We start from the raw sequence: 27,843 nt of genomic DNA on the forward strand, positions 1-27,843 counted from the left end.
GAATTAAATCATAAAATAATGTGAGATGAATGAGAAAACATAACATCTCTCAACATGCAGCTAAAACACACTCTCCCAAGGAGATTTAGAGCTAGACAGGTCCAGAGTGACAAAGAATAAAGTTCTGGAATCAACGAGCTGACCTTCCATATGAGGTACTAAAATATGAGAAAATTAAACGTAAATCATGGAGGAAGGAAGCAATAATGATGCAAATACAAACTAATGAAACAGAATAGAAACACACACAAACTTAATAATGCCAAAAGCTTGTTGTTTGTAAAGAGAGACAAGTTTACAAACGTTAGCAAATTTGACAATGAAAAAAGAGCAATGACTGGAATTACTTCACTCAGAAAGAAAACAGGCTTTGTCACAAACCCCACATGAAAGAGGAAGAATGCCACAGGGGTGGGCTGTGACAGTTCAAAGACTCCTCCTACCAGGCCCAGCTTGTTTTCACTGTTTTGTGCTTGCTGTGTGAGATGCGAGCTCTCACTTCCTATATGGCAGTTCCAGCTGCCATATCGGCTGTCCTCTTCCATGCTGTCTCTGTTATTATGGCTCCCAGCTCTTTGAAACCATAAATCCAAACAGACCCTTTCTACTGTAAGCTGCCTTGGTCATGGTGTTTATCACAGCAATAGAAAAGGAACTAATAAAACTGGTTTAATCTCTGATTTCAACAAGAACAAAATTTATATAATGTGCAATGATAATAATTAAAGAAGAAATTGTGAATATAGGAGGTAGAGGTGGTGATACAGTAGAATTAGGGTAGGGGAGAAGAGAAGGGAGCTATAGAGATATATCTTCTCAAAAACAAAATCATTTAAAAATAAATAGAGCTTAAAGATAAATGATGGCATATTTATCAAACTATTCTAAGATCAGTATTACCTGATGCTAAGCCAAAAAGATAGAAAACAAGAAAATTAACCATCAGTATCACTTATGAATATGAATGAAAACCCTCTGCAGAGAGACTAAACAGGAGGAGGAATCTAGACCTTGTTCTCTTCATTCTTCTCTCTAGTCTAGATTCCTCCTCCTGTTTAGCCTCTCTGCCAGCCAGCCTCACCTACCCTTTCTCTGCCTACTTTTTTGGCCATTCAGCTCTTTATTAGACCTTTCAGGTGGCTTATGTAGGCAAGGTGAAACAGATGCAATGCATCTTTACATAATTAAACACACATCCTTCATCATTAAATGCAGCATAAACAAATGTAACACTCCTTTAGAGAATTAAAGTAATATTCTGGAGCATAAACAAATGTAACACATCATTACAGAGTTAAAATAGTATTCTACAACAGGTCCATGTTCTAAGACCATCATATTGGGATTGATCCATCTTGAAGGCATCCAGTAACAACCTTTCCTCTTACACTCTGAATAGAATCCACAACCACTGACTTCTTGTTAATCTATCCAAAGTTGCATGTCTCTCACCTTGTTCCACAAAGCTGCTGCCATTCCTGTAGTGCAAGATCTCTTGCTGGCGAATTTTGATGTACTTTTCTAGCATACATAATTGCAGTACTACAAACAGTTCTCAAACGGATCTTATCCACTGATAGGAGAGTGATGAACTTAAAGTGGAAGACACCTGAAGCTTGACTTTGGTGTTGTGTATAAAGACAGTACAATGTTTACTCATTCTCTTTTCTGTCATTCCATAGCCTCCCCTTTGATCTAATGGAGTTGTTACATTATGGAGACATATGCTGTAATAGGCTGACCCAAATTAAACATTTCAATCTCTTGTGCAAGGTCACATATAGTAGCAACTGCTCTCAGACTGAGTGGTCACCCAATCACTTTGGTCTAACCAACTTGAAAATTATGCCACTGAGATTTTGTAAAATTGAGGTAAACCACAATTTTAAAGAAAGAATACTAAGTTTTATGGCTGTTTTTCATAGCATTAGGTTAAAAGGGTCATCCAAGTTTGTTAAATCCAAAGGTGGTTTTTTAAGCCTGCTCTAATCTTAGTAGTATCAAAAGTCTGCTGACACTTGGTCATTTAGCCCATATGTTCCCAGTCTGCTTATTTTAGAGCCTAGTGCAGAAGGCTTAGATATGAGACAAAAATATTTTTTACAGATATAATAGAACCCTGACATTTCACCAAGCATCTATAATTTTCACTGAGAGTAGGTGCTGTTAGGTGAATAATAGCCCTTTTATCCATCTGGTAGAATTTCTTCTCGTACTTTTGAAATAGTAAATATTTTTATTTTTTTCTCTTTTTATTAATTTATTTTTACTTTCCAATCCCAGTTCCCCATCCCTCTTTCCCTCCCACCCCCTCCACTCTTCCTCTCATCTGCTCCACGAAGAGGTAAGGCCTTCCATAGGAAGTCTTTCCCATCATCTAGTTGAGGCAGGACAAAGGCACTTCTCCACCCTCACACCCCTATGACTAGGCTGAGCATGGTATCTCTCCATATAGAATGGGCTCCACTAAGTCAGTTTGAACATTAGTGTTAGGTCTTGGACCCACTGCCAGTCAAATAGGAAATCTTATATATAGTCTGCTGCTTATAATTTTGAGCTCTTTTCTCTGATACTATAGGTTTACTCTCTTCTACATGATTCAGTACCTTAATGATTATTAGTAATACACAATTTATATGTGATATTAGCAATCAATTAGTCAGCCACATATTGCAATATTAACCCTTTTGCTAACTTAAGGCAAAACAAGTTTGTAGCCAGAGTTTTTATAGATAGAATGGGGTTAATTTTTAAGTCCACATGGGAGCATAATCTAATGAAATTGTTGTATGATACAATGTCAAGGGATTTCCATTCAGAAACAAATAAAAGTGGAAGCTGTTCTTCCAACAGCAAACAGAAGAGGAAATCCTTTGGAGGGAGAAACAAGAATTATTAATATGATTCTAGGATATTTGCTAGCAAAGTATTAGAGCTTAATACCACTAGTGGAGATTCTGAACAATTTTATTAATGATTTGTAGGTATTAACCAAATCAAAATTAATCATGTTAAGGCCTTCTAGCTAGAAGAATTCATATATTCTATGGATGATAGCAGATGTTAATCAAATAGCATTCAAAACTCATTTAAAAATGATTCAGAGACCATCGAAATATTCTTTTGGGCTTCCTGCTTTAGCAGATATCAATTCAGGTTAAGAGCAGAGTCCCCTGTTGTCCCTTCAATGTAATCTTGATAAATGTACATTCTTTATTTGGCCCAGAGTACAGGCTGCCTTGTTTTTTCATAGACTTGGGTAGAAGCATCTATGAAATTTATTTTCTTTTACCTTCCAAGAAGGACATCTATATCTTCAGAGAATGTTCCAGAATAGCCTGCATTTCTAGTTGTAGGGAGAGAAGTTACTATTACCTAGGCATTTAATTTGCAAAATCTGCTCAGTCAAAGAAGGAGAATCAGATACCTTGGCACCTGAAGAAAACTGTGTTAAAATCATATCCACCCACCCCCCAAAAAATCGTATCCCCAATTGATATTTAAGCATCTGAAGAAAAACAAATCTTTTTTTACCCCCAACACTCCCATAATTGAGGTCATGATAAGTATCTTGTCTCCCAGTTTGCCATTTAAATCAAGTGAATAGCATTGAGGTATAGGATCCTATTTTCCATTGTCAGTTGTACCTGGGGTTCCCACAGGGAAGTACAAGTAGGTATTTGAAGTCCAAGGAAGCCTTCAGGCCCCTACAGTCCTTATGAGCATCTATCCCTCCTCACAACTGGGAGAGCCTGCTTCCTGGTGTCCTTTTAACATTGCAGGAAATTTCTTTTCAGAGTGGCTCTCCTCCTTACTGAAGAGATATTCTGGGTTTTCTTGTTTGTTTGTTTGTTGATTTTCTGTGAGTGCTGCCTTCTGGGTAATTTATTCTTTTCAGTGACATGTTTAACTTACAGCACCACAACCAAGAAGGAGAGCTGTGTTCCACATCATGTCTGTGTTTCTTGCTGCTAAAAGTCTAGAAAACAATATTCAAAAACTTAAAAGGTTCACGCTAAATGTCTATTCTAGATTTTTGTAATGATTTTCACATGTCTTAAGCATTGGGTTTTATAAAAGTCAGGTTAACCACATGAAGGTGTCCTGTGTCTCTGTGGTCCAAGTCTGTATCTCCTAGAGAAGCATAACACATGATTCTGATAAATAAGAAGAATCCTTAGTAGGCATCTTTTGTATTTCCTGTATCTTATAAAGTCTCTTTTTAAAGACTCTTCATCTTAAATTTGTTGAAATGCTTCTGTAATAATGTCCTAAACTACACGAGTTATCGCCTCATTCATTCATAGGGTGTAGCTAGGATTTCCTAAATGAAGCCTGAACAATTCTCCCCTTGCTTTGTTAATGACCCTTCTCTTTTCTTCCCATGAATATGTGATAATATAGAAATGTCAGTCTAGGACAGATGATGAATAGTGGAAATAGATCGGAACAACCTGTTCGTGTGTGGGATTCTTTTCATGGGGAATTAGAATTCTTCTGATTGTACTCTGATATAAACAGTTAGTTGTCTCTGAGCATTTGCCCCTAAGGGATTCTGGCATATTAAAAATTCTCTACTTGGGTTGGCACAGTGTCTGAATTCTGTTCTCTGCCAGATCTGATGAGGAGAAAAGCCATGAAAGCAATGACAGAGTGGGCTGACAGATAGTATGCCTGAATACAAAGTAGAAAATGGAGTCAGAAATCTAGACTACAGACAGATTCTGGATAGAGGTCCTTCAATTACTCTAATTCCATGTGAACAGCCATTCAGTTGCCTTCACCCTTCTCTCCCAAGATGACAAAGGAGAGCCCAGGAAACATGGGATGCTCCTCAGCATAAGGTCATCTTCTTGCTTGGAAGGCAACCAAATGACTTGCACAGAAGTTAGTCCTTAACAACAGCAAGAATGGTGGAACAAGGTCTCTTGCACTGGGATGGAAAAAATACAGGCCATTACTAGGAAAGATAGCTCTGGAGGCTACAAGGGACTTAACTGCATGTCCCTCAATCCCAGGCCACTCTGCCATGAAGGACTGGACACCTAATGTCTCATCAAAATCTTAACTATGAAAAGCCTGGTTCTTCTGACTGAAGGAAAGTGAAAGGGAAGAAGAAGATTCATTGACAACAAGCTGGAAAATTGAAACACTGGGCTTAGCATCCTAAAAAGAAAAGTTATCTATGTTAACATTTGTAAGTAAATTGCTATGCAGGGAGTTTTGAAGAGACACATAGATAGGCAAGTGTATTAGACATTTTCTGTTACTGGAAAAAAACACCATGGATAAATCATCTTACTTGAGTATATGGCTCCAGAGGAGGAAAGTGTCCCTTATGGCAGGAAACTGCAGGTATGGTTGCAGAAACAAAAGCTGAGAGCTCACATCTTCAAATGTAAGAGTGAAGCAGAGAGAGTAACCTGGAAATGGCAGTAGGTTTCTAGCCTTGAAAACTCACCCCTAATAAATACTCCATCATGGCTGCATGCACCTCTTAACCCACCCCAAGCATCACCACAAACCTTGCCAAAGAGCATACTATCAAGAGTTTTAATTTCTGTAGCTACTGTGTAGAGACTTTATTTATGTTTTAATAATTATAAAGTTAGCATCATTTCATGTATTTCAAAGTCATTTTCAATATTATGTGGGAAAGGTTTTGTCTTTAGTTTGGGGGATTATAATTACAAAATTACTCTTCCCTTTTCTTCCTCCAAACCCTCCCATAAACCAATTTCTCCTTGCTCTTATTCAAAATCACTGCATTATTATTAGAAGATAAAGTGGGAAATACCCTTAAATTAATTGGTACGGGAGAGTGCTTCCTGAACATTACACCTGTAGCACAGACACTGAAATGGACAATTAATAAATGGGACCGCCTGAAACTGAGAAGCTATAAGGCAAAGGACACAGTCAATAAGACAAAACTATAGCCCACAGAATGGGAAAACGTCTTTATCAACCCACATCTGACAGAGGGATGATTACCAAAATACACAATGAACTCAAGAAGCTAGTCACCAAAGCACCAAACAATCCAATTAAAAAGTGGGGTACAGAACTAAATAGAGAATTATCAACAGAGGAATCTAAAATGGCTGAAAGACACGTAAGAAAGTGCTCAACATCCTTAGCCATCAGGGAAATGCAAATCAAAACCACTCTGAGATATCATCTTATTCCTGTCAGAATGGCTAAAATCAAAAACACCAATGACAGTATATGCTGGAGAGGATGTGGAGAAAGAGGAACACTCCTCCATTGCTGGTGGGAATGCAAACTTGTAAGACCACTTTGGAAATCAGTATTGCAGTTTCTCATTTTTTCATTGATATATTCACATAAATTTATATTCCTAAATATCAAGGCAGTTTACAGCAAGGCCATAGCCAACATAATTTTACATGGAGAGAAACTCAAATGAATTCCACTAAAAGCAGAAACAAGACAAGGTTGTCCACTCTCTCCATACCTATTCAACATAGCACTTGAAGTTCTAGCTAGAGAAATAAGACAACTGAAGGAAATCAAGGGGATACAAATTGAAAATGAAGAAGTCAAAGTATAGTTATTTTCAGATGGTAAGATACTATATATAAGTGGGTAACTCTAACCAAGCAAGTTTAATTTTTAAAACTTGAAGTCTTTGAAGAAAGAGATTGAAGAAGATATCAGACTATGGAAAGGTCTCCCGTGCTCATGGATCAGTAGAATTAACATAATAAAAATGACAAAAGTGACCCTACAGATTTGATGCTATCCTCATCCAAATTCCAACACAATCCTCCACAAATCTTGAAAGGACAATTTTCATCTTCATAACAAGAAACTAGCAATTCAGAATAGCTAGAACAACCATGAGCCATAAAAGAACTGGAGGAGGTCTAACCACTCCTGATTTCAGGTTGTACTGAAAAGTTATAATAATATAAACAGCATGATATTGGCATAAAAATGGACATGTTGATCAATGGAATCAAACTGAAGATTCAGATATAAATCCACACCTAATTTTAGATAAAGAAGCCAGAATTACATACTGGAATGCTGGGGAATATTTTGAACACTGTGACACTCTATACTGTCAATAAAGTTTACCTTGAATAAGGGGGGGGGGCAGAACCAGTGACTAGTTGACTGGAATTAGCCATAAGGAAATCAGCAATTTGAATAGAGTAGACATACAGGAAGAATATGGCAGGGATTTGAGTTTGAGTTCCTTTCATTTCTGGGATAAGGGAAGAGATGTGTCTTTTGCAATGTCTCCAGCCAAAAACCAAGGTCAGCTAGTTGCTACTCAGCTTCTCTGAGCTGATAGGTTTTCACCTCAGCCTTTGACTCCTGAGTCTTATCTATAAATAGGACAGTAGAGATTTAATTTAAACATCCATATCATGGCTGCAGCAGAGCAGGGCTCACAGGACCAGAAGCCCTGCCAAACTAGGACCTGAATTGCCTGCAAGGCCTGGCCATGGGGATAATTAAACTCTTCCTAGGATTTAATGAGAATGAAGACATACCCAAACCTATGGGACACTTTGAAAACAGTGCTAAGTGGAAAGTTCATAGCACTAAATGCCCACATGAAGAAACTGGAGAATAGTCACACTGGAGAATTGACAGAACAACTGAAAGCTCTAGAAAAAAAGAAAGCAAATACTCCCCGGAGGAGTAGATGCCAGGAAATAATCAAACTGAGGGCTGAAATCAATAAAGTAGAAACTAGGAAAACATTACAAAGACTCAATGAAACAAAGAGTTGGTTTTTTGAGAAGATCAACAAGATAGACAAACCTTTATCCAAACTAACCAAAAGGCAGAGAGAGAACATGCAAATTAACAAAATCAGAAATGAATAGCAGGTCATAACAACAGACTGAGGAAATCCAAAGAATCATCAGATCATACTTTGAAAACCTGTACTCCACAAAATTGGAAAATTTAAAGGTAATGGACAATTTTCTGGATAGATCTCATTTACCAAAATTAAACCAAGAACAGATAAGCAATTTAAATAGACCTATAACCCCTAATGAAATAGAAGCAACTATCAAAAGTCTCCCAACCAGAAAAAGCCCATGGCCAAATGGATTCAGTGCAGAATTCTACCAGAAATTCAAAGAAAAGCTAATACCAATACTCCTCAAATGGTTCAACACAATAGAAGTAGAAGATTCATTGTCAAAGTCTTTTTACGAGGCTACAATTACCTTTGTACCCAAACCACACAATGACACAACTAAGAAAGAGAACTACAGATGAATCTCCCTCATGAACACTGATGCAAAAATTCTCAAGAAGAAAAACTTTTAAAAAGGTTTATCATCCTTAGCCATCAAGGAAATGAAAATTAAAAATACTTTGAGATTCCTTTTTATCCCAGTAATAAAGGTGAAGCCCAAACGACATATAATACCAAATGCTGGAATGAATGTGACAAAGAGGAACATGCATTCACTGTTGACTGGAAAGCAAATTGGTGCATCAATTATGGAAACCAGTGTAGAGTTTGCTCAAAAAGATAAAATGATGTATATCCAACACCCCTTCATGATAAAGGTCTTGGAGAAATCAGGGATAACAGGAACATACCTCAACATAATAAAAGGAATATACTGCAAGCCAACAGCCAACATCAAATTAAATGGAGAGAAACTCGATCCAACTCCTCTAAAATCAGGGACAAGACAAAGCTGTTCACTCTCTCCATATCTCTTCAATATTGTCCTTGAAGTTCTAGCTAGAGCAATAAGACAACAAAAGGAGATCAAGGGAGTGCAAATCAGAAAGGAAGAAGTCAAACTCTCACTATTTGCAGAAGACATGATAGTCTACATTAGTGACCCGAAAAACTCCTACAGCTGATAAACACCTTCAGCAAAGTGGCAGGATACAAGATTAACTCAAAACAATCTGTAGACCTACTATATACCAATGACACATTGGTGGAGAAAGAAATCAGAGAAACATCACCCTTTACAATTGCCACAAACAACATAAAATACCTTGGGGTAACGCTAACCAAACAAGTGAAAGACCTGAATATCAAGAACTTTGAGTCTTTAAAGAAGGAAATTAAAGAAGATACCAGAAGACGGAAAGATCTCCCAGGCTCTTGGATAGGTAGGATCAACATATTAAAAATGGCAATCTTGCCAAAAGCAACCTACAGATTCAATGAAATCCCCATCAAAATCCCAACACAATTTTTCACAGACCTTGAAAGAACAATTCTCAACTATATATGGGGAAACAAAAGACACAGGCTAGCCAAAACATCCATGTACAATAAAGGAACTCTGGAAGCATCACCATCCCTGACTTCAAGCTCTATTACAGAGCTATAGGCCTTAAGACAGCTTGGTATTGGCACAAAAATAGACCCGTAGACCAATGGAATAGAGTTGAAAACCCTGATATTAACCCACACACCTAAGAACACCTGATTTTGACAAACAATCCAAATTTATACGATGGAACAAAGAGAACATCTTCAATAAATGGTGCTGGCATAACTGGCTGCAGACATGTAGAAGACTGCAGTTAGACCCAAGCCTATCATCTTGCACAAAACTTAAGTCAAAATGGATGAAAGATCTCAACATAAATCCAGTTACACTGAACATATTAGAAGACAAAGTGGGAAATACCTTTGAACTAATTGGTACAGAAGACCATTTCCTGAACATTACACAAGTAGCACAGACAATGAGATCAACAATTGATAAATGGGACCTCCTGAAACTGAGAAGCTTCTATAAAGCAAAGGAGACAGTCAGCAAGACAAAATGGCAGCCCACAGACTGGGAAAAGATATTCACCAACCCCACATCTGACAGAGGGATGATCTCCAAAATATACAAAGAACTCAAGAATCTAGTCCCCCGAACACCAAACAACCCAATTAAAAAGTGGGGTACAGAACTAATTAGACAATTCTCAATAGAGGAATCAAAAATGGCTGAAAGACACATAAGAAAGTGTTCAACATCCTTAACCATCAGGGTAATGCAAATCAAAACAACTCTGAGATACCATCTTATTCTTGTCAGAATGGCCAAAATAAAAAACATCAATGACAGTTCATGTTGGAGAGGATGTGGAGAAAGGAGAACAGTTCTCCACTGCTGGTGGGAGTGCCAACTTGTACAGCCACTTTGGAAATCAGTATGGCGACTCCTCAAAAAAATGGGAATCAGTCTACCACAAGATCCAGCAATTCTACTCTTAGGCATATACCCAAAAGAAGCACATTCATACAACAAGGACATATGTTCAACGATGTTCATAGCAGCACTATTTGTAATAGCCAGAAATTGGAAGCAGCCTAGATGCCCTTCAACTGAAGAATGGATAGAGAAAATGTGGTACATTTACACAATGGAGTACTACTCAGTGGAAAAAAAAAAAAACAATGGAATCTTGAAATTTGCAGGAAAATAGATAGATCTAGAAGAAACCATTCTGAGTGAGGTAACCCAATTGCAAAAAGACAAACATCGCATGTACTCACTCATATGCAGATTTTAGACATAGAGTAAGGATTACCAGCCTACAATCCACACAGCCAAAGAAGCTAATAAACAAGGAGGTTCCTAAGAGAGACATACAGGGTCCCCTGGAGAAGGGAAGAGGTTCAAGATCTGCTGAGCAAATTGGGAGCACGGGAAGAGGGGGGAGGGAGCTAGGAGAATGAGAAGGGGAGAAGAAGAGGGATGCTAAAGACATGAGGGAGCAGAAAGTATGAGTCAGGGGAAGAATACATGATAACAAGAATGGAGATATCATAATAGAGGGAGACTTTTTTGGTTTACAGAGAAATCAAGTACTAGAGAAATGTCTGGAGATCTATAAAGATGACACCAGCTAACTATCTCAGCAACGGAGGAGAGGCTGCCTTAAATGCTCTCCCCTGATTATGAGATTGATGACTGACTTATATGCCATCCTAGAGCCTTCATCCAGCAGCTGGTGGAAGTAGAAGCAGACACCCACAACTAATCACCGAACTGAGCTGGAACCTAGATGCAGAGAAGGACCAGTAAAGAGCACTGAGGTCCAGACCAGGCTGGTGAAACCCACAGAAACATCTGACCTGAACATCCGGGAACTCTCGTTCCCCAGTCTGATAGCTGGAATACCAGCATGGGACTGATCCAGACCCCAGGAACATGGGTTTCTTTGAGGAAACCTCAGAAATCTATGTGACCTCCTATAGAAGCCCAGTATTTATCCCTAGCATAGGTGTGGACTTTGGGAGCCCATTCCATATAGAGGAATACTCCCTGAGCCAAGACACATGGGTGTGGGCCTAGGCCCTATCCCAATGGATACAAAAGACTCTAATGACACCCTATGGAAGGCCTCACCATCCAGGGAGAGCAGAAAAGATATGTGACAGATAAGGTTTTAGTTGGGGGTGGTAGGAGAGGACAGGTAGGAGAAAGGAACTGGGATTGTCATGCAAAACAATCTTGTTTCTAATTCAAATAAAAAGTTGGAAAAAATGATATCTATCAAATTATCTAGCTATACTACTATTGGGTATATACACAAAGAACTCCATATTCTACTATAGAGATACCTGTTCTTCCATATTCATTATTTCTCTATGCATAATAGCCAGGAAATGAAAACAATCTTGATGTCCATTAACTGATGAATGGGTAATGAGAATGTAATATATTTATAGAGTGGGATATTATTCAAGTTTAAAAATGGATTATGAAATTTGTAGGTAAGTGGATGGATCTGTAAGCAATCTTTCTGAGTGAGGTAACCCAGACCCAGGAAAACAAGCATGCCATATTTTCTCTCATTTGAGGATTCTGTATTGAATCTTCAGATATGTTTGCTTGATTTGGAATACCCACAGAGGTCAAGGAGTTACTAAGGGTCCATGGGAGGGACTTTCAAGGTAGAAGAGTTAGAGATTTGCTGTGGAATAATCTTTTGTATGCTGTGAAGATTTGTCACTTGGATTTATTTAATAAAAAGTTTACTGGTTGGTAGCCAGGCATGAAGTATAGGCAGGACAACCAAACAAAGGACACTGGGGAAAAGGAGGGTAGAGTGAGAGGAGATGCCAGCAGATGCAAAGGAAGCAGAACATGTAAAAAAAAATGAGGTAACCAGTCATAAGCCATGTGGCAGAGGCTAGATAAGAAATATGGGTTAATTTAAAACGTAAGAGTTAGCTAGTAACAAGCCTGAGCTATCGGCCAAGCATTTACAATTAAGTCTCCATGTTGGTTATATGGGAACTAGCAAGTGGGAAAGACAAATCTGCCAACAGAGATCACTGATATAAAAGGTAAAAAATGAAGTAATGCAATAAGGATACTTAGGAATACTCAGAGCAGGGAGTAGGATGAAGGAGGGAGTATGGTGAGGGATAAATAACACTAAGATCTTTTTAAAAATGACACATGGAAGCCTACAACACCTGAAGCTAACACCAGAAGCTAACATTTAAAAAGCCTACTTCCAGGAATGGGTTACTTCTTTTGGAGTTGTTGATCAAGAAGCTCCTATAGACCACCCCCACCCGAAAAAAAGAGAACATTTCAGGCTATTGCAATTGCTCTTGGTTACCCTTCAGAATGTGACAGTAAGACCTTATTGTTGAAGATACCACCTACTTGTCATGAGCTCATGGTAAAATAATGCTGGTACAGATCTGGAAGCTTCATCCATATGAGATGTTTTTAATAGTGTTGGAAGGTGCTATAGCAGCTACCAGAATAGAGAAATAATCATTACTCATACCCTGCTGTAATCCCTGTTAGCTACAACAGTGAATAAGGTTTGGCAAAATATGACCACTGATGCAATAGTGGCAGGAGAATTATTATGGAGTAACCAACCATTTTCTAATTGGATTTACGTCACACTCCACAAAATAAAACCCACACATGGCACAAATATTGGACCAAGAACCTATGATTAGAAAGGTTATAGGCCTTAAGGGAGAGCCTGATACTACTATACTGCTAAATGGGGATAGTATTAAACTTACTCTTAATGACATATTATTATACCGATATAGCAGTGAATCTCTTAGTACTTATCTGAGAAACTTCTGCTTGCAGTAGATGATATTAACACAGAGACACCCAAGGCCAACATGGAAAGAATAGAGAATAAGAGGCCACACAATTCTCAGCCCTAAAGCACATAGATACTCCACATCTTCTTCTTCTAATGCTCAGGTAACATATCAGAAGAGGGGATAGAAAGAGGTGATGGATGAGTAAAGGAAACACTTTTGGACATAGCAAGGCAGCTACGCTTGTAAACTCAGCAATTTAACAGCCTGCACAAAATCTGTGAAAGCCCAAGCCAAACCAAATACCAGCATGGAGAGTTGTGAACACAATCCAACCCTTAGCCATGGAGCAAATGGCAATTGTTAACTGGTGGGAAAGGGAGAAGTAGTTTTTTTTCTTCTAAGGGGGTACCCCTGGTAAGTCAAACATATTTTGGGGGGGACCACATATCCAGGAATATTTGGATGGTGCGACTTTGTAGTGAAGGTTTATAAATGGACATAAAGTTATGTGGGGAGGGAAAAAGGTAGACTTGGAAAGAGTGGTAAAGGATGGCGAATATGATCAAAACGTGTTGTATGGGGCACAAAACTCTTAAAAAAAAACTTATAGAAAGAATGGAAGAAAGATGAGGAGCAGAGCCCCATGCTAACCAGTGTAAGGTGAAGGATGGAAACAGAAGGAAAATAATTGATGACATGATGGGGGAGGAGTAGAACTGTAGATCATGGGTCCTTATGTTTGTTCGTTCATTCAGTAATAAAAAAAGGTGACATTTTCTTCTCAGAGCAGTGCAGATGGGATGGAGAAAAGAAAGAAAATGAGATGTGTTAGGTAGCATAACAGCAATATGGCATTAAATGAGAGGCTTCCTAGGGAATCTCTAACAAAGTGGGATTGTCAAGTTCAGTGTGTAGATTAAGTTCTATCTATTATAACTAATGTCTGATAAAAATCAGAGTTGAATTTACACCAACTTAGAAGAACAGAAAAAATATAGCAAGATGTCAAAAGATTGATGGAACCATCAAGGGACTATCTATATCAGGCCCTGGAACATTGACACATCCACGATGCAAAACAACAGAAAGTGCCAACAATGCTAGAAAAGCTTAAAGTATGAGGAATTTTTTTTCAGATAAAGATCAGTTGTCTGGATTGCCTATCTATTGAAGTATTGTCAAGAGCAAAAATTACAGAAATTGGAAGAGTAACACTGGACGTGTTATTGATTATAAAAATAGTAGGGTTTCTTGGGTTATGAGAGAAAGAACAAAAACCAAAGCTTGAATATAAAATAGGTAAGACTTTTAAGAAGCAAAGACAATAATGTGGGAAGACTGGGAACAGTCTGTGATTTGGCAAGAACATTTATCAAATATCATGGAATGCAACAGTACATTGATCTACTTGGAAAACATTAGATACTTAAGATGCTTTTATTTCTTATGTTTCATAACCATAAAGCACAGCACAGATCCTCCAGGTCTGGCCTTGCCTGCTGAAGCATGAAACATCCGAGGGGGCGGCTTGAAAGGATCAAAATCAGAAACAGCCTTGAGAGCAAAAGCATGCCAAGTTAATCGTCAAATTCAAATGAGCAGGGAGCCCACCCCTATGGCTTCACAGCCCCCTAGCCAGTTCTGTCTGACGCTAGCAGTAACTTCAAGTTAACAACAGAAAGTTCATTCAGGTAACTTCTTTTCATTTCCTCTATCCTTAGTCAAACAAAGTCAAGGGAGATACTTCTAGTTTCCCCATATCTCAGATCCCTCCTTTTCCATCTATGATTGTCATTGTTTGTTAGATTTATTTTATTTTCCTCCAACATCTTCCTTTTGTTTTCTCTCCATGTGAAAATAGAAAATTTCACTTATTATGAATCTCAGTTCTTTGTGTACCATTGGCTACAATTTTTAGACGAAATAGAATGAATGATGGCTTAAGCTGATGACATAGATTTGGAAAGTCTTGAGCCTAATTTCTATTCTAGACAGGATGTCATTTAATACACACAGTAGGTGGAGGGAAGAGGAGGTGTGAATTGTTGGTATAGTTTTCCTGCCCTTTAGAGCAGAGACTGGAGCCTATGTGAGACAACTGTGGTCAACTTGGTATTGATACAGCATCCCCAAAGGAATTGCGTTTTCTCATGTTGAAAAGTTATCTGTACAGTTGACTGGCATTTTCTTCATCTTCACAGAAGACATGAGAAGAAGCATCTGTGTGCACCACGTGACCACACTTTCTCTGATGCTCTCTGCTTTGACACATGTTACCTTTTCAGGTGAGCAATCTTGAAGGTAAAATTTGATTTTCTTAAAGCTGTAGAGAAAACAAAAAGAGTCATTTTTTTTCACTTTATATCAGAGTGTTTTTCTGAAATACAAAATGTTGAGCTTGGTAGTCCAACTGTGTACCATTAAAATGTATTTTCCTAAGAGGAAAATTCAATTTTGTTTTCTCTATTGAAGATTCTTCTCAGCTCTATGTTTGGAAACAAACCACGTCTTCTAGTTCAAAGAACACTGTAATGTTCTCATTGTAAGTAATGCATTGTGAGAACATGATATCTTTTCCTAGAATAGATTGCACAGTTCCACTCGAAATTAAAAATTTCTTTGAAATATAACATTGGGGGACACGCCAATGAAGAGCAGGAGCATTTTGTGTGAATGCTGTTGGTGTGTGTCTGAGTAATTGTACAGCAAAAAAAACAGTGATTTATCACAGCCTAGATCATAAGTCCTCTGTCAGGCATCTCTTGGAAATGTTTATCAGTATATGGCTAGGCTTTAGCGCTTTCTTAAGTGACTTTCAAAGACCACTGAAATTCGATGAAGTCCAGCTTTTCTTTTCATGTACTATGCTTGTGATGTATTATTTAGGTGATCTTTGCTTCCTCTAAGATTACTGATGTTTGGCATTTATTGTTTCTTTCAAGAGTTTTTATGTATTGAACGTTGTTTATGCTTGTAATCTACATGGAGTTATTCTATATGCTGTAATATATAGTTCACAGTTCTATTTTTTTCCACATAGGGTACCTAATTGTCTAAGTATCACTTGTTGAAAAGATAGCCCTTTCTTTTCCACAGGATTTCCCTGTTACTCTTTTATTAAACTAATTTCTCCATAGTTTTGTATATCTTTGGGTTTTGAATTCTGTTTCATTATTTATCTAGTCCTATGCCAGAAAACTGCTATGCCAATTTCTACAGTCTTTCTTTTTGGATCTATGTTATATCTCACATACAAAGAAGTTAACTAATGGTGGCTATGGTAGGGGATAGAGATTTCTCATTAGATAAAGATTTTTGATTTCATGGCTGATGATCCAAGTTCAATACCCATGACTCACATGGTAGAAGAACTGACTCATGAAAGTTGTCCTCTGGCCTTCACATGTGTGCTGTTGCAGTACTAAGTAATAAATAAGTAGAACCAGCCTGATGGATGTTCAGATGGTGTATGGGTAAAGATGCTTATCATCAAGTCAGATGACCTAAGTTTGATTTCCAGGACTCATGATAGAAGGAGAGAATTAACTCCTGTAAATTGCTCTCTGGTCTCCACATACAAACTGTGTCATACTTGTACCTACAAATGTGCATACGCATGCACACAGACACACAGATACATTTGTAATTTTTAAATAAACATGTAAATAAATATATTTTTTAAAATTTCTTAAAAGGAAATCAAGGAAACACCACAGAGGTGAAAACAAATAGAAACAGTAAGAAAAAAACATATTTCAAGAGAAACATTTTCCCCACTAAAACAGACATAATTAAACTAACCCAAATCATCCTTGATATATCAGAATAGGCATCAAATAATAACAGAACGTGAGGGAAGACTGTGACAAGTTGCTGTTGAAAGCTCTCCCCATGTGGAGGTAGAGTTGATCTACTGCTCTCTGCAAAAGAATCTGTTGCCCTGATTGCTACAGGAGAGATCATAATGCCAAATCTTAAATATTTGGGGAAGGAGATGGCTTTCACTTGCTACCATGCATTTTGTATACGTAAGACATGATTAGAATAGGATGCCTATACTGCCTTTGTGACCAATGAGAAGACTTTGGCTTCCAATACAGGTAAGTTTTAGGAAAGGGTCTTTCTAAAAGTGAAGAGTTCAGTGATAATAATTCATTCTAAAGAAAATTAAATATATATTTGTGAATTATTTTAATGAATACAGGCAAAGAACATGTTTGTCATTTCCCTTACATCAACACCCACAAGTAGACAAAGCTACACAACTGTCACATTTATAGAGAAGGCTTAGGTTGGTCCCATAAGGCCCTCTGGTTGTTGGTTCAGGCTCTGTGAGTTTCTATTACCCAGGTTAGTTGTTTCTGTGGGTGTACTGGTCAGTCTTAAGTCTTAACTTGACACAGAATCACCTGGAAAGGCAGGCTTAATGAGGAACTATCTGCATCAGGTTTGCAAGTGTGTGTCTTGATTGCTAATTGATGTAAGGAGACCCAGCCCACTGTGAGTGGCACCATTCTCTAAGTAAGGCACCCTGAAAAGTATAAGAGAAAGACTACTGAGAGCAAGGTAAGCAAGCATAGATGGTGATTTTGGTTGTTTATGTAGTGTGGCTGTATTGTGTGATTTCTTGCCTTGATGTCTTGGAAATGATCAACTAAACTTAGAATTGTGATCCAAATAAAGCCTTTCTTCCCAAAGTTTGGGTTTTTTTTTGGGGGGGGAGGTCAGAATATTTGTTACAGCAACAGACATGAAACTTGAACAATATTGAATTCTAATTTGTGGAGTTCTTTTCCATAGAAGATAAAAATGTGAGTTATATGAGCTGTTTTGTGCAAATTTTAAGTTCGAGCAAATGAGTAAATATATAATGGATCATAAAGACAAAAAGTTACTCTAAAAAGTCCTCTGATAGTTGAAAACTAAATAGTATGCTTCCACATAATACATGGGTCAGGAAAAAACAGAAAAAATTAAAAGTTGTTTACTTTGTTTTTAATGGTTTTTTTTTTACATCTTTATTAGCGTTGTTAGATGGATATTGAATAAGATAGGATTCCACAGACCTTTAACCCTAGCACTCCAAAGGAAGAGGCAGGGGAATCTCTGTGATTTTGAGGTCAGCCTAGTCTACATAGTGAGTTCCAGGGCAGTAGGCACCACATAGAGAGACTGTCTCAAACACACCAAAATTAATTGTGGGATCAATCTCTACAGAGGTAGATTGTCCTTTATTAGAACAACGAAGGGCAGACATCTCTCCATGGGAAAAGAAACCGTGCACCAAGGTGCAGAAGGCTTCAGGGTCTTACAGGGCAGAGAAGGGAACTTTTGAGGTGGGAAATGCCAGCTTCAGGTCTGTTTTCTGCATTCCCGAGCTGTAAATTCTCAGTGAAGTTCTTGCCTGTATGTTGAGTTCCTTGTCCAGAGCTTCCCAGCTTCCGCTGCCTGCGGATGTCATCAGGGTGTGAATTGTCCTGTCAGGAGTTTCTCTGCTCACCTGGAGGTTTTAGGTCATTAACCCTTCCGTTTTTTTCTTTTTTCTTGTGTGAGTGTTTGTATATGGTGTGTGTGTGTGTGTGTGTGTGTGTGTGTGTGTGTGTGTGTGTGTGTGTACACATATGTGTGGAAGCCAGAGAGCTACCTTCAGCAATCAGCTCAGTCCCTCCCTTCACTCTGTACTCTGGGATTGAACTCAAGTCCTCAGGTTTTCATGGCAGGTGCTGGAACTTCCTAGGGCATTTTGCCAGCTCCAATCTGAAATTAATTTTAATGAAAGCAATATGAACAAAATGTTACATTCAAAGAGCTAACATTGCACCATTCCAATATCGTTTCTGCTCTAATCTCATGTTATCCTTTTTGCATTCAATTTCAGTACTCTGGGCTTCCTGTGTTGACTTTTATCCTAATAAAAATATTTACACACTCTTACCTTATAGCTGCCTATGTAAAGATGGCATATTATAGATGTCTGTTTACAATTTACTTTTTCCAACTTGTGTTGACTCTTGCAAGTCCCAGGGATCATAGTTCACAGGGGACTTCCTTTCTATTGTCCAGTTATATACAATTTCACTAAGTAGACACAGCAAGCCATTTGGCAACTGTTCTACTGGAGTATTTCATTTTAGTGTGTAACAACAAATAGTTCTTCAATAAATACTCTTATGCTTATGAGTTTTTGTATTGTTGGATGTTGAAGCCTGCTCCAATCAACTAAGATACCTGAGCAGGGGTGTGAGGATTGAGAAACGGGAGAAAAAGAAAAAGAGACAGAAATACAGGATAGATTTGGGAGGACTTCCAGTCCCTGCCTTTCAGCACACCAGACAGTGTCTAGTTTAATTTAGAACCTGCTTATTTAGAAGCCAAGCAGAACAAAGAGAAACATAGTAAGTCATCCCTCTGCTGTCCTTGAATCAGAGCAGACAGGCTTGCTATCTATCATGTGAGTCCCGCTAGCAGCAAGCAGCTTCATTCCCTATCTTTATGTGTCTTTCCTCCTGGCCTTCACCAGCCTGCATCTTAAGATAATGTGCTCTTTCCCATGGGCTTAATCAGAACTTTCTCACAGCTCTCAAGGAGACTGAAACAAGCAAGATTGAACTCAAATGACTTATAAGTCAGAATAGACTCCAAATCGAAACTGAGTCACTTGTGGGCTCCCGCAGTTGAAGTTATATCGTCAGAAGAAATTCATTGAATTGGGAGTGATGCATTATAATGAAAATTTAAATGTAACTTTGTTCCATATTAACAGCTTCCTTTTCATAAATAATGCTTTTGTATTCTCATCATTAAAGAATGAAAATACCTCTTTCACAGAGCTGGCATAATAGGTGATAAGCGTTTTTTAGTATAATTTTAAATAACTTATCATGAATTAAGTTGAATATCTCTTACAGATTTCACTTCTGTATCTCTGTTGTGTGTGTGCACATGTGTGTGTGTGCGCGCACGCATGAGTTATATATGCATGCATATTGCCTATTCTGAAATTGGCTTTTTCAATATTTTATTCCATTATTTTTAATTACTTTTGTAGTATTTTATTTTCTGTGAGGGCAAACAGTGAGCTCAGGGCATTTTACATGTTGTGCAAATACTCTATTATTGAGCTATACTTCTAGTCCTAAATTCTGAGGCACACTTTGTAATTTAGGAATATTCTTTCCTAGTTAAAAATACTCTATAGTATTTTTAAACCACCTGAAATAGAAGCAAAACTGTGGTAGGCCCCATCTTCATTCATTCTCCTACAGCTGTTCTTTATCTGTAGGCACCAAGAACAACCAACAAAACCTGCTCTCCTAGCCACTCTCCTGAAAGCAGGGTACTTGTTCTACTTGCTTGTCATCAATCAATGTACCCATATTAACTTAGCATCTTAGCAGGACCTGCAGTAATACACTACTTATATATCATATGTAATGTAATGTAATAGAATTCTGAAAATGCATATAATTATCCTAATTTTTTGAAAAGGGAAGCTTACTAGAAATAACATGATAATTCATGCAACTCCAAATTGTTTTTATTTAACTGATTAATGCATTTATTACAATGTTGGAGTTGGATCACGGGATTCACACACTCCAGACAAGCTTTCTGTAGCCTAACACTCAGGCCAGTACTCTTCCCTCAGTGAGGGAGCAAATTTGCAAATGATGTATGAGCTGTAAAAATTATATGCAGGATAGACAGACAGACAGACAGACAGACAGATAGATAGATAGACAGATAGAGCACTACACAAATGAATATCACCTATAAACTCTGTTGCTATAAATTGTTTTATTTAGCTTTATGAGAGTGAGTAACTAGTGGGTGAGATCATATCCCACCATGACTATTCTTTTAACTCACTGTGTTTGTACTTTATTTGCAGCACTTATCAAATCACGCAACCTTTTTACCTGGCCTAAGGTAAACAAATTCCTTAGTTTTAGATTCTACTTCTAATCTGATCACTGTTCTCAAAGGTATCTAAACCTTCACAGAGGTAAAGTGCATTGACAGATTTTCACATGGCCTTGGCTGGACATACATCATAGTCTCTCCAGGCTGGCCTTCCTCCTATGTAGAATAATCCTTATAACCCTTATAACATACTAACATGTTTTAGTAAAAGTGATAGTAACACACACACACACACACACACACACACACACACACACACACACACACACACACCCCTATTAGATATAGCTCAGCATTTAGTGAAATAACAACAATTACTTGCTCAGTCACAAATGTCACTTTTCTCCAATCTCCATAGACATTACTCATTCTTACTAACTACATGAAAACCTTGTCCACAAACACATAATAAGTAAAGATCTTTACTCATTAACAAGGTCGAAGGAAAACTTCTCACTTAGGGTTTAGCAGTGATTCTAATATGATTATCATTCAAGTGATTATGGGATACATGAGGTCATTACAGTAAGAAGAAACAAAAACTCACCTGATGGAAGTCCAGAAGACAGTAAATCCTTAAACATTCATCTAGTAGGGTTAGAAGTGAAAGGTATTCTATAAATGGGAAAAAATAAACTCTTATTCCTGTCATGTTTATGTTTCCAGCCCCCATGCAAAATGTATTACCCAATAGATCCTGCGTATGAAGCAAACTGTCCAGATGTGGTAGCACTGGTTTGTGCTACAAATGGCTTAACCTACAAGAATGAATGTTTCTTTTGTATTGATCGGTGGTAAGTTCAAAACAAAATATAGTGTATTTGTTTTACTCTGTTATGTGTCAAGATACAAAACAATAATGTTGAAAATTTTCATGACACATTTTATGTAATCAACACACAGATCAAGCACATATAAAATATGACATGGCAACAAGACTGGAGAAGATGGGCACACATGGAATTGTAGAAACATCCCCCACTTTAGAACTTCATTTAGAAAGTAGTGAAAACACATATAAGTGCAATGTCCACTTTCTTTAAGGAACTAACTTTCTGTCTCTTTTCTTTAGGGAATTTGGTCCTCATATTGGGTTTGTCAAATATGGAAAGTGTCCCTAGCAGCTAATGGAACACCTTCACATGTTTGTTCTTTTTATTACTTCATTCTGGAAATTATTTCTTTGCAAATTTGAGGCTTTTAACTTGCAAAGTATATGCATGTTTGTGCCCTATCCAGATGCCAAGCTAAATGGACAACAAAGGAACTCAAATAATGAAAAAGAATGTCATACTTGTTGCAAATAAACACCTTAATAAATGAAATGATTGCTATTCTTTTCTGTAACCTGATAGTTTAAAGTCGGCTTCTGTGTGGAGAGATGTATATTCTGTCAGTCCAGTGAGATTGCTACTTTGAATTAAACTCGCCAGGTCTCTCTGTCAAGCAAGCTTTGTGCCACTAGCTTCACTTAAAGCCAAAGAAAGTGAAAACATCCTTCCCATGAAAGCTAGACTGCAGAGCAGGAGGTCATTGGCTACCCAGACTTAGTGGTAGCCCTTCCAATCTCTAAATCTCTCTTCCCTCTCTTCGACTGGACTCTGGGAGCTTGGCCCATAGAGATAATATAAGCAAAGGAGTCAAGACCATGGTGGGAAAACACACAGAAACAGCTGACCTGAGCTAGTGGGAACTCACTGACTCTGGAGCAGCAGCTGAGGTCCTGCAGAGAACCCAAGTAGGCCCTCTGAATGTGGGTGACAGTTGTGTGGCTTGGGCAGTTTATGGGGCCACTGGCATGGGACCAGGATTTATCCCCAGTCCATGAAATGGCTTTTTGGAGCCTATTCCTATGGAGGGATACCTTGCTCAGACTATATACAGAGGGGAGGCCCTTGGTCCTGCCTCAACATGATGTGACAGACTTTGTTTACTCCCCATGGGAGACCTCACCCTCTCTGAGGAGTAGATTGGGGTAGGGGGAAAGACGGGGGAAGCAGGAGGAGAGGGAGGGGAAACTGGGATTGATATATAAAATTTAAAAAGGTGTTTAAAAATGTTACAGTTCCTGTGTTGGAAGAGTAATGTTTCTTACTCAGAGAAAGAAGGAATAAGAGTATGGACATGAGATCAGAATTCTTTCCTCAGTTTTGTTACTGACTGTTTAATTTAGGGTCATATCACTGTCAGGTCACTGCCCTTGACCCTACAGAAGGACGATCTGTTCAGCTTAACTAACTCTCGCCTTAAACACGATGTATGTCCTGATCAAAACCAATTGCTCTTACATTTGGTCATTTGGTAGTAATTAAGATGAAGGCTGTTAAAGAGTGGTTCTCAGCTTTCCTAATGCTATGGCCCTTTAGTACAAATCCTTATGTCGTAGTGACTCCCCAGCCATAAAATTATTTCATTGTTACTTTATGATTGCAATTTTGTTACTGTTATGCATCATAATGTAAACACCTGATATGCAACCCCTGTGAAAGGGTCGTTTTGCGACTCACAGGTTGTGAGCCATTGCTGTGAGCTTCTGACTTACAGCAGAAATATCCCACCACCTAGCAATGAGTGTTGCTAGTAGTTGACTTAGGACCTAATGATTCAAGCATATAATTGACAGGGCATCTTTTACTTCTGTCTAAATATCCACTCATCCAGAATCTTAAGCTGGGTGTTGGTGATTTGAATGAGAAATGCGCCCCCCCCCCCCACACACACACATAGTCTCAGGCATTTGAATACCTGGTCTGCAGATTTTTGTTTAAGAGTTTAAGAGGTGTGCAAAGTTTAAGAGGTGTGGCCTTCTTGAAGGAAATGTATCACTAGGGATGGGCTTTAAGAGATGAAGGCCTCACCCTACTGTTAACATGTTCTCTCTGCTTTGTGCTTGTGGTTTAAGATGGGAGTGCTCAACTTGATGCTGCAGCTGCCATGACAGCTACCATTCTTGCTGCCTCTCCATGATGTCCCGCTGGAACCAAAAGCCCACATAAACTGTTTCTTCTATGAGTTGCCTTGGTCATCATGTTTTATCACAGCAAGAGGAAAATAAACAATACACTGAGCATGGTGGCACACACCTTTAATCCCAGCACTCAGGACGCAGAGGCAGAAGGTTATCTGTGAGATTGAAGCTAGGCTCCTCCACATAATGAGTTAATGCTCAGCCAGGAATACACAGCAAGACATTCTTTTTAAAAACGAACAACAACAACAACAAAAAAAAAGAAAAACCACAGCAGCAATAAAAAAGTCAATAAAACTATTACCCTTTTTACCTTTTACTTTTTTGGTGGACTAATTCAACCCTCAATCTTATGTCTTCAGTCTGTTGGCTTCATGATTAGAAGTAGAACATACAACCTGGCAACCTATACATGGAAATCACCTGACAACAGGTATCAGAGTTGGAAGCAGCATCCACTTCAATAGAGCCATTGGCATTTTATGTTTTACCTAAAAAGGCTGAGGGAAAGAGAACTGCTTTCTTCTGGACATACAGATAAATACTCCCTCAGAACCACAGTCATCTTGTGAGAACAAAAGATACTCCTCAATGAAACAAAACTAGAGGAAACAGAGAGGATTAGGAAGAAAAGAAATTACACCTTCCATTTGCATACATTTTTTAAACCAATCTTCAACCAGATCTGATGATTTTGCCATTTACATGTAATAGTTATTTCCCTTTGTTTTACACAAATGGCATTACATTTTCTCGTCCCCAAGACAACACAAATGATGTGTTGAGGAGCAAAAGATCTAAAGAAAAAGTTGAATTCCTGAACTCTTCACTTTTAGAAAGACCCTTTCCCAAAACTTACCTGTATTGGAAGCCAAAGTCTTCTCATTGGTCACAAAGGCAGTATAGGCATCCTATTCTAATCATGTCTTATGTATACAAAATGCATGGTAGCAAGTGAAAGCCATCTCCTTCCCCAAATATTTATGATTTGGCATTATGATCTCTCCTGTAGCAATCAGGGCAACAGATTCTTTTCCAGAGAGCAGTAGATCAGCTCCACATGGGGAGAGCTTTTAACAGCAACTTGTCACAGTCTTCCCTCACATTCTGTTATTATTTGATGCCTATTCTGATATATCTCCTTTCCTATGGCTATCTCCACTCACAAATGTATATACTATGTCTCCTTATTACATAGATTCCAACCCTGGTAAATATGATTTGTCTTCCTAAAAATGATTGAAAAACTGCTATTATCCTTCCAGACTCTAGCTTGTGTGATTTGGCTTGCTAAGTCTAGAACTTCAGCAAGTGTGGAGATGTGTAATGTTGCAGGTCTAGAGCCTAGATACAACTCATCTTGGGCTACCTACATTTACCTACCTTAATAGCCAGCCCTTGGCCACTTCTGTGTTGGTACTAATATTCTACTACTTAAAAAATAGTAGCTAAAAAAATCTTTAGACAAAACCCTTATTTCCACCATCTTCAAGAATAAGAATACCATCAGAGAGCGTGTGAGGTCTCCAGAACACTTTTCTCTACCTTGATTCAACCCACCTACTCAGTGTTTCCACCAACGTGTTTTCAAAGTGCCTTCATTTATGATCTGCTTTGCTATATTATTATAAAAACCTCATCAAATTGTTACCACATTGGAACATGGATTTGGAGGTAACTAAATCTGTTCCTAAGCCTTGGTCACTAAGATTTAACTCCAGAATGAACTCTCTCTTACCCTTTGAGCTGTCAAGTTTCCTTACATAACTTTGATTGTGGGATGATTGATTAATTACCCACACTGTTGAACTTGCTCTCCAGCTAGATTGATATCGAGAGTCACCCAAAGCTCCCACCCTGAATCACATGGTCTGACCTGCCCTATTCTCATCCCTCGTGTGACCAGCACCGCCCTGTAATCTGGTGCACCCAGTTCCTATTGTAAACAAAACACACCCGTATGGTGTACCATAACTTATATCTGAGAAGCAAAAAGCAAAGAGCTGACCCATTTGGGAAACTAGGCCAGATTCTTTCCCTACATAATCCCATATTCTCTGATCCCACTATGCTCTGCTCAGTTTGGAGCTCAGTTTCCTTTCAAGCATGTCAATAGCTCCTTATTTTCCATGATTGTCTTCCCAAATCATTAGGTTTTTGTTTTTGTTTTTATGATTCCACTTTTTTCATTTGTCCAAATCATCACATAATCCCATTTCTTTTCCATAACTCCCACTAAAGCACACTTTAGTACTTCCAACTTCGTCCTCACATTGGAACTGCAGTTTCTAAGGATTCACATTTCAGTTTTAAAGGCTACCACCTACTTTGTTAATGCGTTTCTAATTCTCTGGCACTCCTAAACATGCAAAACCTGCCTGTTGTCTTTCACAAATATTCCTGTCCCTACTCTCCACTCTTTTCATACTTTCTCGTTTTTCAGACAAGTTCTCTCTTGTAGCACTGCTTAAGCTCTGGTCTGTCTCATTTTCCATTACCAATGTTAGGGCAGAAAAACTGAAGGATGATTTCCATACTCAAAAATTTCAGTCAAATTATCAAATACCCACTAAGTAACAACATCACTAATAGCAAAGAACCAGCTAAGATGGGCATTCCATTACAAATCTGAACATTTACAAGATATCTCACCTGTAATACATTTGGGTACAAGGCATTTTTATTGAAGAATTCTTCCTAATTATATTAATTTATTATTGCATGCATTATTTAATAGTTAAAATATTAAACAGTCTTTGAAGATTTCCCCATGGAAGGCCTCACCCTCCCTGGGGAGCAGAAAGGGGATGAGATATGGGGTTGGTAGGATTCAGGAGAGAAGGGGAGGGAGAGGGAGCTGAGATTGACATGTAAAACAAGTTTGTTTCTAATTTAAATAAAAAAAGAAAAAATAGTTAAAATATTACATTGATTATATCAAGAAAAATTAAATAGTATGACTAAATTTTAATAATGTTTCTCTAAGATAATTTTTATTATCTTCAGTATCAAATAGGAAACATTTCAGAAAAATATATTTATTTATTAAATCGTCAAGGTATTTCTATTTAATTAGTGATTTTGGTTCACTTAAAAACAAAAACTGTCTTTAAATTATCAGAGAAATTAGTACATACATACATAATGCATACATTTTAGTCTATGCATTATACATATATTTATTGTATCATTTATGTATAGTCATTTACATGACTATAAAATATCTGTCCTTACATTTTCAAGCTATAAACATCCCTTAAATTAAATATAAAGATATATGACTAACATTTGTAAAATAAACTACTGATGATAATCCTATGACAATAGTGGTACTTTTTATATTAGTGTAATAAACTTTTCTTTTACTGAAATGTGTAAGTATTGAGCATGCAAAAAAATTTTAGGTAGTTTATTTCTTAATTAATTGAACAAAATTTTCACAACTCTTAAACACAGATATATATATATATATATATATATATATATATATATATATTATTGTTATATTATATTGTTCTTATTTCTCATTTGTTATTTACTTTAACCAGAAACATCAGTAGGGAAGAAGCTTAGAGTTGAGTACCAGAATGTTTTATCCTTGTCCTGTGACTCAAGTGTGTGTGTGTGTGTGTGTGTGTGTGTGTGTGTGTGTGTGTGTTGTCTTCAGCAATAGAAACATCTCACTTTTGAATTGAATTACATTTTTCTTATATTTTGTTAGTTTTCAGAGAATGTCATGCAATGTATTTTGTTCATATTATCCTCTCTTCCTACTCTTCACAGAACCACCCCATGACTTCCCAAACTATCCTTTTGTACTATTCAAGTTCAATTTGTGTTGTCCATATACTCTTGGCCTTCCCCTAGAGGGTGGTCAACCCAACAGGAATGACAG

General features: G+C 37.8%; 1 protein-coding gene across 1 annotated transcript; it reads left to right on the plus strand.

The window, feature by feature from the left end:
• The first annotated feature begins 15,263 nt into the window (after positions 1-15,263).
• On the plus strand, positions 15,264-22,101 carry Spink13 (serine peptidase inhibitor Kazal type 13). Its single transcript, XM_027402848.1, has 4 exons — positions 15,264-15,342; positions 20,949-20,986; positions 21,647-21,774; positions 22,053-22,101. The coding sequence occupies exons 1-4, from the start codon at positions 15,264-15,266 to the stop codon at positions 22,099-22,101; spliced, it is 294 nt and encodes a 97-aa protein (XP_027258649.1).
• The last annotated feature ends 5,742 nt before the right edge of the window (positions 22,102-27,843 follow it).

Source organism: Cricetulus griseus, chromosome 2 (genome assembly GCF_003668045.3).
Source record: "Cricetulus griseus strain 17A/GY chromosome 2, alternate assembly CriGri-PICRH-1.0, whole genome shotgun sequence".
In the NCBI taxonomy this organism is placed as follows: Eukaryota; Metazoa; Chordata; class Mammalia; order Rodentia; family Cricetidae; genus Cricetulus; species Cricetulus griseus.

What these genes read in the sequence shown, in the direction of transcription:
- Spink13 (XM_027402848.1), top strand. Translation starts at nt 15,264, where the DNA reads ATGAGAAGAAGCATCTGTGTGCACCACGTGACCACACTTTCTCTGATG. An exon ending in ACCTTTTTACCTGGCCTAAG is followed by an intron (nt 20,987 to 21,646) that starts GTAAACAAATTC and finishes TTATGTTTCCAG; the next exon opens with CCCCCATGCAAAATGTATTA. An exon ending in TTCTTTTGTATTGATCGGTG is followed by an intron (nt 21,775 to 22,052) that starts GTAAGTTCAAAA and finishes TCTTTTCTTTAG; the next exon opens with GGAATTTGGTCCTCATATTG.